The following is a 13,111-nucleotide window of genomic DNA, read 5'->3' on the forward strand; positions in this document are numbered from 1 at the left end:
GGACTTGTGGGGTCCTGGGGGCACTGTGAAGGGTGTGAGCATCTTGCCAGTAGCAGTATCAGGGACATCACAGCTCAGAAGGGCTCTCAGGGGATCCCTGTGAGTCCCCCGACTTGGGATGTTGTAGAAGTCTGTTCCCTCTGTCTTGGCCAAGGAAACCCAAGAGGCAGAGTGCAAGGCAGAGGCACCACTCCTATACGTAGGCTTCTGCATTAAGAATTCCACCCGGCCCTCTCTCAAGTGCCCCTGCCTGCCTCTGAGGATGAGGCTGGCCAAGGACCAGAAATCCCCAAGACTCAACACCTTGGATCGAGCAGACTTGCCCATTTATTTTTCTCTTGGAACAGCACCAGTTAAGGGTTGGCAAGATGGTACTTCCAGGGAGACAAAGCGATTTCCCCATGCCTAGAGAGGATGGACACCTATTCTAATGCCTGACACCAAGCCCAAGGTGACCAGCCCCCCACCCCCATACACACAGTGAGCGGTTAGGGGACCTTTTAAAAGCTTATGTTCAGTTGGACAGGAACTAGTAGGGTCCCGGGGCTGTAGGACTTGGCTAAAAGATGGAGACCCTGGAAGGCCCTAGTAGGCAGACTTTAATTGGTCTATGCAACTAGATGCTTGGATGTATGTATGCATGGATGGATGGATGGATGGATGGGTGGGTGGGTGAATGAAGGGATGGATGGATGAAGGGATGGATGGATGAAGGGATGGATGTGTGAGTAAATGGTTGTATGGACAGAGAGAATATTGGTGACCATAGAGTACAAAGAGCTGGAAGGATCCAGTGCCCAAACTTTACAATCATGTCACCATACCAGGATCACTTCATGCATAGAAGAGGCCCAGGGGTCCAGATGGCCATGTTCAGGGTCCTGTCAGGCAAGGAGCGGGTAATACAAAAGCCAAGCCTACTATCTGTTGGACTGTTGGATGCTCCTGAAGTGAGAGTGGAGGGAGTTAGGGAAACAGTGGCTCTTCAAACTGAGGGTTGCTAGGCACTTCCAGGATTCAGCAAAGGGCTGAGGTCTCATAGAAGAGAGGGGTGGGCAGCTCTTGGGGAGGTGTGCCCTTGTGCCCTGTTGGAACATTTCCTGAGAAAGGAAGAGAGCTGGAGCCTTTGGGGGCAGATGCTGTTACTTCCTTTCTGCGAGAGAAGGGAAGACTGAGTGTGTCTTGGGGGAAATGGGAAGAGAGGTTAACAGCCTGGCTGGGCGGGGGTAGGATACTTCTGAGGCTGCAAACAGACCCCCCCCCCCCCGACAGCTGGGAAAGGCCACCCAGGCCCTCACCAGGCAGCTCGAAGCAGCGCCCACAGTAGGCTGGCAGAGGCACTGGCCCATAGGGCCCCAAGGCTGCTGGTCAGGCCTGAGGCAGCGCTGCGGTTACAATGGTTGCCCTCGCAGCAGAAGACAGAGAGAGCGCGGCCGTCGGAAGACACGGTGCTGTTGGGGCAGGTTGGCGCGCAGGACTTCATGACAAGGATGCCACCAGGGTTGGCTGTGGAAACAGGAGGAATGGCCATGGTTATCATGGCCACAGTGCCCATAGTTGTCACTACCCAGCCAGCTCTTGGGGGACCTGCAGCCTGGGGCTTTGAGGTAATTCCTGGAACTCTGGAGTGTTTGAAGTGGCAGCTTGGGGCGTCTCAAAGGACCTTGTGAACGAGTGTCCTTCCTTGGTGACTTTGGGGACATATCTTCTTTATGATGGACTGGACTTTGTGACACCGGAGGCCAGGGACTGACTTGAAGACTCCTCCCTCCCTCAGTCTCTGAGTCCCTCAACTCCATTTTCCCTTCCCTGAGAGATATCTGGTTCTCTAATCCTCTCCTCTCTTTTCCCCACCCCTTCCTTCTCATCTCCTCCAGGAGACAGGCTTGGGCCCCACTTAGCTCTCACACATCTTGGGACTGGGACGCCCTGGACAAGGCTAAGTGACCATAAAGCTCCACAGCCTGCATAGCAGCCCCTAGGTTTCACAATCCGTGAGAAAGTCAGGGGCAGGGCTCGCAAGGGCCCTTGGGAGAGGAGAAGTTGACCTGAGTTGAGGCTGTCTCGGGAAATACCAGTGTGCAAGACTTGTTTTCTGTCTACATGCTCATCAGAGGGATGAGTTGCTTTGTGTTCACACACACACACACAGTGGGGACAGCAGAACTCTTGAGAACACACGGCCCCCGGAAAAGCAAGTAATTTCTCTTAATCTGCACTGTTCAGAGGTTCTGGGAGCTGTGACTCCAGACCTGTGAGCAGGGGGCCTCTATCCTGCAGTTAGCCCAGACACTGTATGATGGAGGTGGGATAAGTACTCAGGATGCTTGATCTTTCTATGCCTCAGTTTCCCCACTTGGAAAACATAGACCAAAGGTGGAATTAACCTTTGCCCCAGCCCTTCTTTAGAGTAATGAGGAATGTGTGGCTTGTTTGAGAACTGTGCTGGTGTAAAGAGAGTATGGGTACATGTTAATCACTAGTTGGCGGTAGTTAGTGGCCCAGCTCAGTACCACCTCTGAATAGTCTTTTCCTGGCCTTGGCAACACAGGGAACGGAGGTCCAGAGTGGATCGCAGCTGCTCCTGGACAAAAGAGAACTTAACCCTACTGGCACGTGCTGCTAGTGGCTGCTACTTGTCCAGGCCTAGGAAGTACTGTAAGGACACAGCCTCCTCCTGGGGCGAAAGGGACGCTAGACTTCTTCACATCTTACAGTAAATGCCCAAGTCTAAAGTAGGGACCTTTGCTGTCCCAGAGGAAGCAGGAGAGAAGCAGCCTTAGTGGCTGTGTGTGGAAAATGGCTGGGAGATATGGACGCCATGGCAGGGTTTAGAGAGAAGGTTCTGGCACTGGTACTCAATCTGTTCTCTCTCCCCGGAAACCCAGCCGCTAGATGCTTCTCCTAACCCCAGGGGACTAACACATGGGGCCTGCCGCCGCAGACTGCTCATGTCATTGCGTCCCCTTCCCTCCTCACCTCGGGGACAGGAAGATCCTCGGTCTGCCCATGTCACTTCACTGGACAGGGGCAGGAACAGAAGCCTCTTTCTACCCACAGTGGACTCTCCTACCCAAGGCTCTTGCTAACCCATGTTGCTTCTCCAGGGAACTCCCTGCTGCCTTCTGAGGGCTATCTTTGAACTCTGCTTGACTGTGACCTTTGAGGTCCTGGAGTACAGGAATGCCCCCACATATCTCAGTGTTCCTGCATTCAGCAGACACCTGGGAGATGGATGGACAGACTACAGGCCAGATAGACACATGCTCAGCAGGAATGCCCCACATATCTCAGTATTCCTGCATTCAGCAGACACCTGGGGAGATGGATGGACAGACTACAGGCCGGATAGACACATGCTCAGCAGGAATGCCCCCACATATCTCAGTGTTCTTGCATTCAGCAGACACCTGGGGAGATGGATGGACAGACTACAGGCCAGATAGGCACATGCTCAGCAGGAATGCCCCCACATATCTCAGTGTTCCTGCATTCAGCAGACACCTGGGGAGATGGATGGACAGACTACAGGCCGGATAGACACATGCTCAGCAGGAATGCCCCCACATATCTCAGTGTTCCTGCATTCAGCAGACACCTGGGGAGATGGATGGACAGACTACAGGCCGGATAGACACATGCTCAGCAGGAATGCCCCCACATATCTCAGTGTTCCTGCATTCAGCAGACACCTGGGGAGATGGATGGACAGACTACAGGCCGGATAGACACATGCTCAGCAGGAATGCCTCCACATACCTCAGTATTCCTGCATTCAGCAGATACTTGGGGAGATGGATGGACAGACTACAGGCTGGATAGACACATGCTCAGCAAGGGGCAAATGCCAGCAAGGACAAGGACAGGGCAGGAGCCCAGGGGAGAAGCCCTTGCGCAGGGATAGAACTATGGTGAGCTCTGGTTCCTGGTTACCTGCAGACCCTCACTGTTTACCATCTTTGCCTCAGCAGGGCCCCTCTGCTTGGGTTTTTGCTGGATTTGGGCTCCTGATGTGGCACTCACCTGTTGCTGGGCAAAGATCCCATCCTCACTGTTTTTGCCTTGTGCCCTGGGCAACTGTTGGGCCTGCATCCCATTAGCTGTTCGTCTCTTGCAGCACTACTATGGATAGCTAACAGCAGCTACCTCTGGGCAGGATGCTCCTCTGCAGAGCAAGGAGGGTCCTGGAGGCAGTGGAGGAGTATATGACGTTTCCTCCTAGAGCCCCTGAACCGAGCAGCACAAGAACCAGCCAGGGTACAGTCAAGAGTATCACGTAGGGTCTGGGCTGGGTGAGTGCGTGATTCTTCCGGGACAATGCCTCTTCGTAAATTAGGGGGGCTCCAAGTCTGAGCTAGAAGTGCCTGTGCTACCACTGGGATTTGTGGGCAACTGTGATCTGATGGACAGACCAGGGCCACCATGAAGTCACCTGGTTTCCTTCCCCTCCTCCCAGAATAGGATCTTGGAGCAAGCTGCCTAGTGACCATAGCAACTCCTGTTCACCGGAGCCAGGGGTCTCATGATCCAGTTCCAAATGGCAGCAGCAAAGAGAGGTCCCCCAAACCCTTCTAGACCTAGATGTGACACTGTCCTCAGAGTCAGAAAGGTTTGTCAGCCTCTCTGATACGCCCATGCTTTCTTCTGGGGCCACTTCAAGTAAGTGACTCCCTGTCTCCAGCTACTCCAGCACCAAGCCTGAACCCCATCACAGCCCAATACACAAGCTCTAGGCCCCAGCTCAGCCCCACTGCTCAGGAGAGAACCAGGTGCACGGTGGGACATAAAGGAGAGGGCCTGGTCAGGGAAGAGAGAGTTCTGGTCAGCAGCAGGATTGAATTCTAGAGTCATGGCAGGGTACCCAGGGGCAGAGGCTATGGTCAGCAGATTGGAGACAGGGATGTGGGTGAGCAGGAAAGGTCCAGAGGGGCCTGGAATACCAGGGTGTAATGTCAGTATCTTCAACATGTCAGCCTGTATCCAACCCTCCTCCCACCTGATCTTTAGCCTAGTTTAAACTGTGAGCTAGAGAATGATGGTGTCCCTAGAATCTGGAGTGGGGATACCGAGAGCTTCTGACGTGGAGGGTGGAAAGAGGTGAAAGGGGGCCAGAAAGTGCTTGTGTAGTGCTGCTGGGGCGGGATGGGGCCTGCGTGGCCCAGGGTACTCACTGGCCCGAGTGATCACACAGTACTTGTCCGTCAAGGCGCACTCCACGAGAGACTCGCAGTTCTCGTGCCCACAGCACACATGGCAGTACAGGGCCCGGGCTGGGGGGAAGCACAGGCCATCAGTCTGGGCTGAGGCTAGGGCTGGGGTGAAGTGCCCAGCTGCCTGCCTAGTGGCCCACCCATGGTCATATTCTCTGATCCTCCTCTCCCTCCAGGAGTTCCCCCAGTCCTCTGGGAGGGTCTGAAAAGCTAGAAACTTCATGGTCGTGATTCAGACATGCTCCTCCCTCTGTCCCCTCTGGCCTTGTGTGTGTCAGTATCAAAGTGTCAGCTTGAGTGACAGGCAAGTGTGGGGTGTGATGGCATGCTACCCTCAGGCTAGACTCAAAGCCCTTCTGCTTAAAGCTTCCCTGGCACCTATGAACTCCCACACTTATCTGCCTCTCTGCTCTGTATTTATCTCTCTGCCAAGGAGATTGGGAACATTAGGGAATATAGGAGAGCTTTGTCAGCTAAACCAAAGGGAGATCAGACAGGTAGGTAGATGGGTGTATGTATGTACATATGAGTGGGTGGGTGGATGGATGGTTGTGTGGATGGGTGGGTTGGAGAAGGGGTGAATGGATGGATAGATGGGAAGATGGATGTACGTACAGTTGGATGAGTAGATAGATGGATGGGTAGAAGGATGAATGGGTTGAAGCATGGATGCCCAGATGGGCAAATGGATGGATGGATGGACAGATGGGTGTGTGGTTATATGGCTAGATGGACAGATGAGTGAATGGATGCGTGTGTGTGTGTGTGTGTGTGTGTGTGTGTGTGTGTGTGTGTGTGTGTGTATGTGTGTGTGTGTGTGTGTGTGAGTGGATGAGCAGAGGAATGGATGGATTGGTGGATGGGCAGAGGGATGAACAGTTGGGTAGTGAAAGGGTGCATGGATGGTTGGGTTCACGGGCAGATGGATGTTTAGATGAACACATAGGTGGGTTGATGGCTAGGTGCATGAATGGAGAAGTAGAGGTGCATGGCAGAAGGATGGAGCAGTAGGAAGAGATATAAAGAGGGCTGATTTAGAGCTTCTAATTCTCGTTATCCCTACTGTGATCCATGGTGTCCTCACCTATAACATGGGATAATAGTGTTCTTGGCTTTCTCAGATGATAAAATGTCAGAATTCATAATGCACATGGCTCCTAGCCCTTCCTTCCTAGAAGAGGGCTGAAGGGAGCTTTAAGGGCTATAGACAGCTGGCTTCCTTGCCAGGGCTGGCTGGCTCTAATGACTTGTGTCTCTAAGCATCGTTAGGTACTTAGAGCTGTTCATCTGGAGGGCAGGAACAGCCTGGCCCTGCCCCACTCTACCTAAGGCCTATTGGTGGCCCTAACCTCCAGGCTGAAGGCAGAGGCTTCAACAAAAGGCTGCCAGTGCTAGGGAGTGAGTGGGCAGACTCCAGAGATGGGTGGTTGCTGATGCTGTGTCATTGGCCACAGCGTCTAACGATAAAAACTGACAGGCCCGCCAGAGAACACAGGCTTCCTAGGCTTGGCTGATTCAGTGGGCAGCGAGACTCCTGTAAGGGTGGCTGGGGCAGAAGCACAATGATTACTCCATGGTGACTCCTGAGAGACAACATGGTTTGTGAGAGGGTAGGGCAGGGCCCCACATCTGAGCCCACACGGGTGGATTTCTATGTGTGGCTGGGAACAGTTGCATTGGCCAAAGGTATGGAACGGCAGAAACAAGGCCAGCTTGGAGGGTTGCAAGGACCTCTCAGCTGCAACAAGACATGCTAGGGGGTCTGGTCAAGAGGCGGGGCTGTGGAGACAGACATCTTTGTGGCCAGGCCTTGGGAGGTGTCCTGTAAGGAGTGTCTTGTAGGAGTTTCACTTAAGGGCATTGAATAGCAGATGTGTTCTGTAGAGGTGTCATACAGGGGAGTGTCCTGTAGGGGTTTTCCTGTGAGGGTGTCAGGGAACAGGTGCCCTTGGCAATGCACACCTGCTTGGATGGAATTAGATGATCACACCTCCCACATAAGAATCATCAGTGTTGAGGCTGTGGTGGCCCTGTGTTGAGAGTTGGGAGGTGTCTGCAGCACTCCTTTCTGGGATAAGAGATATACATTTCTCAGGTTATAGGGTCTCTGGAACTCTCAGGAAAAATGGCTTCCTCATTGGCAACGTCTCTTGACGATCCTCTCCTACCCCATGCAGTACCTCTGCATACTAGTCTCCGGTCCTGTTTGGCTGGGGAGACGCTTCTAGGTTATTCTAGGCAAGGACCTCATAGTACCTCAGTTTCCTCATTGTGGTCCCCAGAGACCCTCTGCCCTACGAGCTGGTGAGAGTTCCTGGGCTGTCCTCCTTAAGCGTTCAGAGCCCCAACAAGTTTCCAGCAGGCATGGTTCTGCAAGAATGCTGTAAGCTCAACCTCTCAGGAAAACTGAGCCTTGAGGACAAAAGTGCCCCAGCCAGTCAGTGCCCGCACCTTCTGACTCAGCCCTTCCACCCTCCTGCCCTGTAGCTGGGACTGTAGTCCCTGATTGGTGTCCCTGATCTGAGGTCTCTCTAGTATCTTCCTCTCCATGTTTTCTAAGTGACAACCCCAACCTGACCCTGACCCTGACCTCCTCCCTGTTCTCCAGGCCAGCCTCCAGGCCCCTCCCACTGTCCCCCCACCTTCCTACATGGGTACCCGATGGCTAGACTGCTGCCCAAGGCCCTTCTTCCTTTCCTCCGCCCCCTCCCCACGCTCAGGGGAAGCTGATGGGGCTAATTATCCTGGAGATGATAATTATTCCACCGATAATCACAGGCTGAGGTCCATCCCTCCCACTCCCCCGCCTCATTTCTGTCCCTAAACCAGGTCATCAGGGTCAGGGCAGAGTGTGCTAGAGAGGTTGACCCATGCAGTCTGTCTTGTCCATGTCCTTCCTTCCCTTTTTTTTTTTTTTTTTTTTTTTTTTAGCACCAAGAATCCTGCATTTTAGGAGCAGCTCATCCTGGGAAGAGGAAGAATAATTGGCCACTCTCGCTAAATCTCAGGTCCCAGTATTCACAAGTGGTACCCAGGGCACCTCCCCTTCATGCACCTCTGGCTTCTCACCCTAATTTTTTTTTTTTTTTTTTTTTGGTTTTTCGAGACAGGGTTTCTCTGTGTAGCTTTGCGCCTTTCCTGGAACTCGCTTTGGAGACCAGGCTGGCCTCGAACTCACAGAGATCCACCTGGCTCTGCCTCCCGAGTGCTGGGATTAAAGGCGTGTGCCACCACCGCCCGGCCTAATTTTTATACTAACCCCCCTACACACACACACACACACACACACACACACACACACACACACACACACACACACACACAGAGCCAGAAAGGTACCACATAATATCTAAAGGGAAGAGGTTTCTGAGTCTGGCTGAGCAGGGAGCCTCTACCATAGGTGCCTCTACCTCACTCCCTGAAGCCTCCTCACCAGGCCAGTGCCCCAAATGGTACCCTCTCAGCTCAGAAGCCCCAACCCCCCCCATGCTCCTGAACCCTTCCCAGAGGCTGCCTGCCTCCCTTCAAACCAGGGGCAGCCAGGGCCTTACCCAGAGAAGCACACACAACAGCCAGCAGCAGCAACACCAGGAGGGTCCTCATCTTGGATGTCCACCAGCAACTGGCAGCCACCAGGGAGAGGGTGCCTTTATAAGGCCAGTGAGTGCCTGGGGAAACCTGGTAATTTGGCTGGGGGATGAGCTTGGGGTGGCAGGGCTGGCCTGACTCATGTCCCCCAGGCTTCCTCAGCCCCACCTCCAAGGTGCCCCTTGACCTGCCCTTTGGTCCCAGGCCTTCTAAGCCTCCACTTCCGGCAATTACCAAGAGACCCCAGCTGCACCAGGAAAAAGAAAGGAGGTCTGCAGTGACAGCCCTGTCTTGTAGTCTGAGAAGAATGTGGCTCTCCCCTGGGGGTCTGAAGACTGGCTTCTCTCTGAGTATCATGGTCCGGTCCCCATCCCCATACCTCCACCACCCCCTCCCCCGCATGCGCGCGCACCTTCTCCTTCACATCAGGCAAGCAGTCAGAGGGACACCAAACCCAATTTAATGGGAGAAACTGAAGTATTGTGGGCTGAATATGGCCCCTTCAATCTCAATGCAGGCACAGTTCCTGAGGACCAGGTCAAAAGGTTAATTCTAACTTACAGGTCGGGGCTGAGGCTCTGCCTACGTAGAGGCTGATCTGGATCACGGAACTTCATCAAGGCAAAGGTGTACTGACAGCCTGGTGCATATCCTATCCCTGTATCTGGCTTCCACCTCCGGAGCTGTGTGATGACCAGGGTTCCCAGAGGAGACGGGAAATGACTTGTACTTTTGGTTATGGGGTCTTGCTGGAGTCTGAGGCTGAGAGATGGGAGTTCACATTTCCTAGCATCTTTTCTGTCCCATCCCATGGGTGCCCCTGCCCAGGCCTCCCCTTGCCCAGACATCCTGATCCCCCTTAGCTTTATGTGCCTGTCCAAGTGCATTCTGTCTCCCTTAGCCCACAGACTGGGCTATGTCTCTACCTTCAGACCCTCATCCAGGCCTAGCCTTGTGCCCAGAACATACCTCCTCAGGCAAATCGCCTTTATCAAAACATTCTTCTCAGCCCCTGCCCTGGCCTGTGCCTAGAAGGTGCCTACATAGCCCCTGAACTATTTCTAGATGTCTTCTAGAGGCCTAGAAGCCCAAGGGGCTCTTGTGTGTCTTCCTCGAGTCTGGATAAAGATGCTGGAGGCCTCATTGGGCTGAGAGTGACAAAGGGGAGTGGTCAAGCAGAGGGAGGAGGTGAGGTTGCATACCCGGGAAAGGGAGGCTGGAGTGCAGAGGAGTGACTCTCACCTCAGCTCCAGGGTTGTAGAGTCAGAATCTGACCTTGCTCCCTGTGCCCCAGGCAGCTCTGCAGTCTTATTCGAATGGTTTCTCGGATTCTTTAGAATCTCCATGGTTTGGGGCATGCTTGTTTCCACTTTTCTCAGCCTCCCACGGCCAAGAGGAACTGGCCTCTGTCAGAGTGCCCTGTGAGGGCTGTGGGGGAACTGGTCTCTGAACACTTCCCTGCCACAAGGGCCTCGATAGGCTGCACATTGGAGGTGGTGTTGGCTGGGGAACCCTGGTGTTCCCCAGCCAACCGTTCTGCTTACCCACTCCACCAGCTCATGTTGCCTCTGAGCTTGGGACTTCCTACATGTGGAAATGATTGTGAGCAAGCGTCCAGGGCCCAGCTGCACATAGCAGCCTCAGCCGTCCCTGGTCCGGAGCTGGGACTCAGCCTCCTGGGATGCCATCAAGCTATCTGCCAAGTCTGGGTGTCTCCTTGCTCTGCCGCCCAGGCAATTAGGAGTGGTGTGATGGACAAAACAGGATGCATGGACCCCAGTCATAGCCCTAGAGAAAAAGAGGTAGGCCCAAGGCTGTACCCACAAGCTTAACATTTCCTATGGGTGGACCCCAGATGGGCACCTCAGAGCAGGAGACATATTACCTCCAGGAATATGTAAGCTGCCACTGCCACCTCAAGTGATTTGATAGGACAACCCTGTTCTCTCTCCTCCCAACCTGGACCGACCTGCTTCTTAGCCTCTCTCTATCCCTGTACCCATGAAGCTATGGGGCTCTGTATGAGAGAGAGAGAGAGAGAGAGAGAGAGAGAGAGAGAGAGAGAGAGAGAGAGAGAGAGAAAAGGAGCTTGAGCAGCAGAGGCATCAGGAGTGGGCAAAACTGACACCCCTGCCTGCTCTAGGTAGTGAGCCAACTTCTCAGTACCAGGCTGGGAACCCTTGATGCAGAATGCAAGCAGAGGGGCTCGTGATGGCGCCTGTGTGCCCATGCGTGGTGGGACCCACGTTAACAGAAGTGATCGTGGTCAGATGGCAGCTGGGCCGGGGGCCAGTGGCACTTCCTGGAGAAGCTGCAAGGCATGTGCACTGCAAAGTGTGAAAACGGAATCTTGAAAGTAGAAAGCTTGCCAGTGTGACTCGGAAAACAGGCCAGGATCTCATGGCTTCCAAGAGCTCGCTGCTGGACACTGCGAGGACAGTGTGTCCTCTAGGATGGAACTGATGAATGCTGACCCCAACCAGCCTTCAAAGGGCTTTTAAGGGGCAAAGGTTCTGTAGCCTTCATGGGGTGAGGTGCTACCCTGTCCACCAGTGTGAAGAGGAGAGAAATAGGGTAGGAGCTGCTGGAGTTGGGCTGGAGTATGGAGGGGCTGCAGCTGTCTGGGATGGCCTCTTGTTAAGGTAATGAGCCACCTGAATCCCACTCAGGTGCAGCTGGATGGGTGCTAGTTAGAGCCTAGACTCTCCTAGCTGGCCCATAATTAACATTTATCTTTCTAGCCTGGCATTAGCCTCCACTCCCAGATGCCAACAGGGGACAGGGCTCCCACTCCTGGGAAGTGCAGGGCAGATGAAAGAAGTTGGCATAGGCCAGCCATCTCTGCTAGTCCTGAGGAGTTCAAGCCCACTTCAAAAGAATCCTACGTCCCTGTCAAAAGCCCAAGACCTCCCTGGGAATCAAGGGCCTAGCTCTGTTCTTGGATACTCTGTCTGGAAACCCTGCCTCCTTCCTACCTTGCCTTTTCCTACCTGTGCTGGGGACTTGGCAGAGTAGCCTGCTCACAGTGTCCGAACTCACTCTGTGGGAACCAGGCTGCAGATCCAGCACAACCACCCAGAGCTTCATTCCACATGCTGGCTTCAAAAGTTTAAACCCCTTATGTTAGATAACATGGTGTTTGCCATGACCCGTGCCTGCCCACTGATTCACAATAAATCATCCTTCAGTTGCTCAGAATGTCCCATCCAGTGTAAACACTGTGAAAAATTGTTAAGGGAACAGCAACAAAGAAGGAGGTCTGGGTGTTTAGACAGATACACTCCCCCCTACCCCTGCCACACACACACCCTAGAGTTTTGGTCCAGGTGAGTTGCATGCATGGAGGTAGAGTCTGTGGACACAGATACTAAGGGCCAAATGCACTTTATAAACCACAACTCAGGCTCTTGTATGCCCACAGGTCTTCTGCCTGCTACCTGCTGAGCCCCCCCCTCCCAACACTCCCGGACCTCTCTGTACCTATTGGACCTGCCAGGACCCCTCTCAGGCATAGCGGGAGAGCCAGTAAGGAGAAAGTGGGCACCTGAGCAGGGTGACCTTGTCTAGTTAGTGAAAGATCTGGAGTTTAGTCAGCACAAAATTCCTGCTCCCGTCACAAGGGGTAAACTGAGTCCGAGTGAGTTGGGGCAAGAAATCAGGACCTGAAGTCAGGACCTTCAGCTAGCAGGTAGGTCTTGACTACCCTGGATGGGGACTTGAGAAGGTAGGCTTGGGGTGGGGGTCCTATGTCAAGGTACCCCATAGGGGACCCTTGTTCTCAGGAAAGCAGGGTAGCCTGGGAGTGCAAGGCCTATACTGGGTTCAGTCAGAGCAAGATCAGAAGACCTAGGCTCTTCCTCAGGGGAGAGATAGAGTCTTGAGAGATACCTATAGTTAGAGATCTGAGCTCACATGCACCCACACTATGGGGTATTAGGTCTGTCCCCAGTTTCCCCAACCCCTCTTTGTATTCTGAAAGATCAAGATCAATAATAATACTAATGGCAAATAGAGGGACCTACCAGTTAGGGTCTGCAGACTGGACAGCGAGACTGATAGATAACCTGGTCAAACAGGCAGCAGCCCTTCCAGTGCTCTTGACTCCTGATACTGCTCTGTGGTGAGAGAAATGGTGGATCTAGAGGTCAGACAGGGCAGACTGTGATGAGCACAAGGCATTTTTATTCGGACGTCTGTTTTCAGATGTAATTCACATGTCCACATACCCTTCAGTCCCTTGGGTAGCTGCAGCTCTTACCAACATCTATGTCTGCCCCAGAAACATACCCTGTCCCATCCACAGTCCCCTACCT

General features: G+C 53.5%; 1 protein-coding gene across 1 annotated transcript; it reads right to left on the reverse strand.

Moving 5' to 3' along the window:
• Positions 1–1,294: 1,294 nt before the first annotated feature.
• LOC128117228 (lymphocyte antigen 6E-like) lies at positions 1,295–8,813 on the reverse strand. Its single transcript, XM_052749215.1, has 3 exons — positions 8,762–8,813; positions 5,172–5,270; positions 1,295–1,506 (listed from the first exon to the last, which is right to left on the reverse strand). The coding sequence occupies exons 1-3, from the start codon at positions 8,811–8,813 to the stop codon at positions 1,295–1,297; spliced, it is 363 nt and encodes a 120-aa protein (XP_052605175.1).
• Positions 8,814–13,111: the final 4,298 nt, after the last annotated feature.

Source organism: Peromyscus californicus, unplaced genomic scaffold, assembly GCF_007827085.1.
Source record: "Peromyscus californicus insignis strain IS unplaced genomic scaffold, ASM782708v3 Scaffold_20__1_contigs__length_68692818, whole genome shotgun sequence".
In the NCBI taxonomy this organism is placed as follows: Eukaryota; Metazoa; Chordata; class Mammalia; order Rodentia; family Cricetidae; genus Peromyscus; species Peromyscus californicus.

What these genes read in the sequence shown, in the direction of transcription:
- LOC128117228 (XM_052749215.1), bottom strand. Translation starts at nt 8,813, where the DNA reads ATGAGGACCCTCCTGGTGTTGCTGCTGCTGGCTGTTGTGTGTGCTTCT. An exon ending in TGTTGTGTGTGCTTCTCTGG is followed by an intron (nt 5,271 to 8,761) that starts GTAAGGCCCTGG and finishes GCTTCCCCCCAG; the next exon opens with CCCGGGCCCTGTACTGCCAT. An exon ending in CTGTGTGATCACTCGGGCCA is followed by an intron (nt 1,507 to 5,171) that starts GTGAGTACCCTG and finishes CTGTTTCCACAG; the next exon opens with CCAACCCTGGTGGCATCCTT.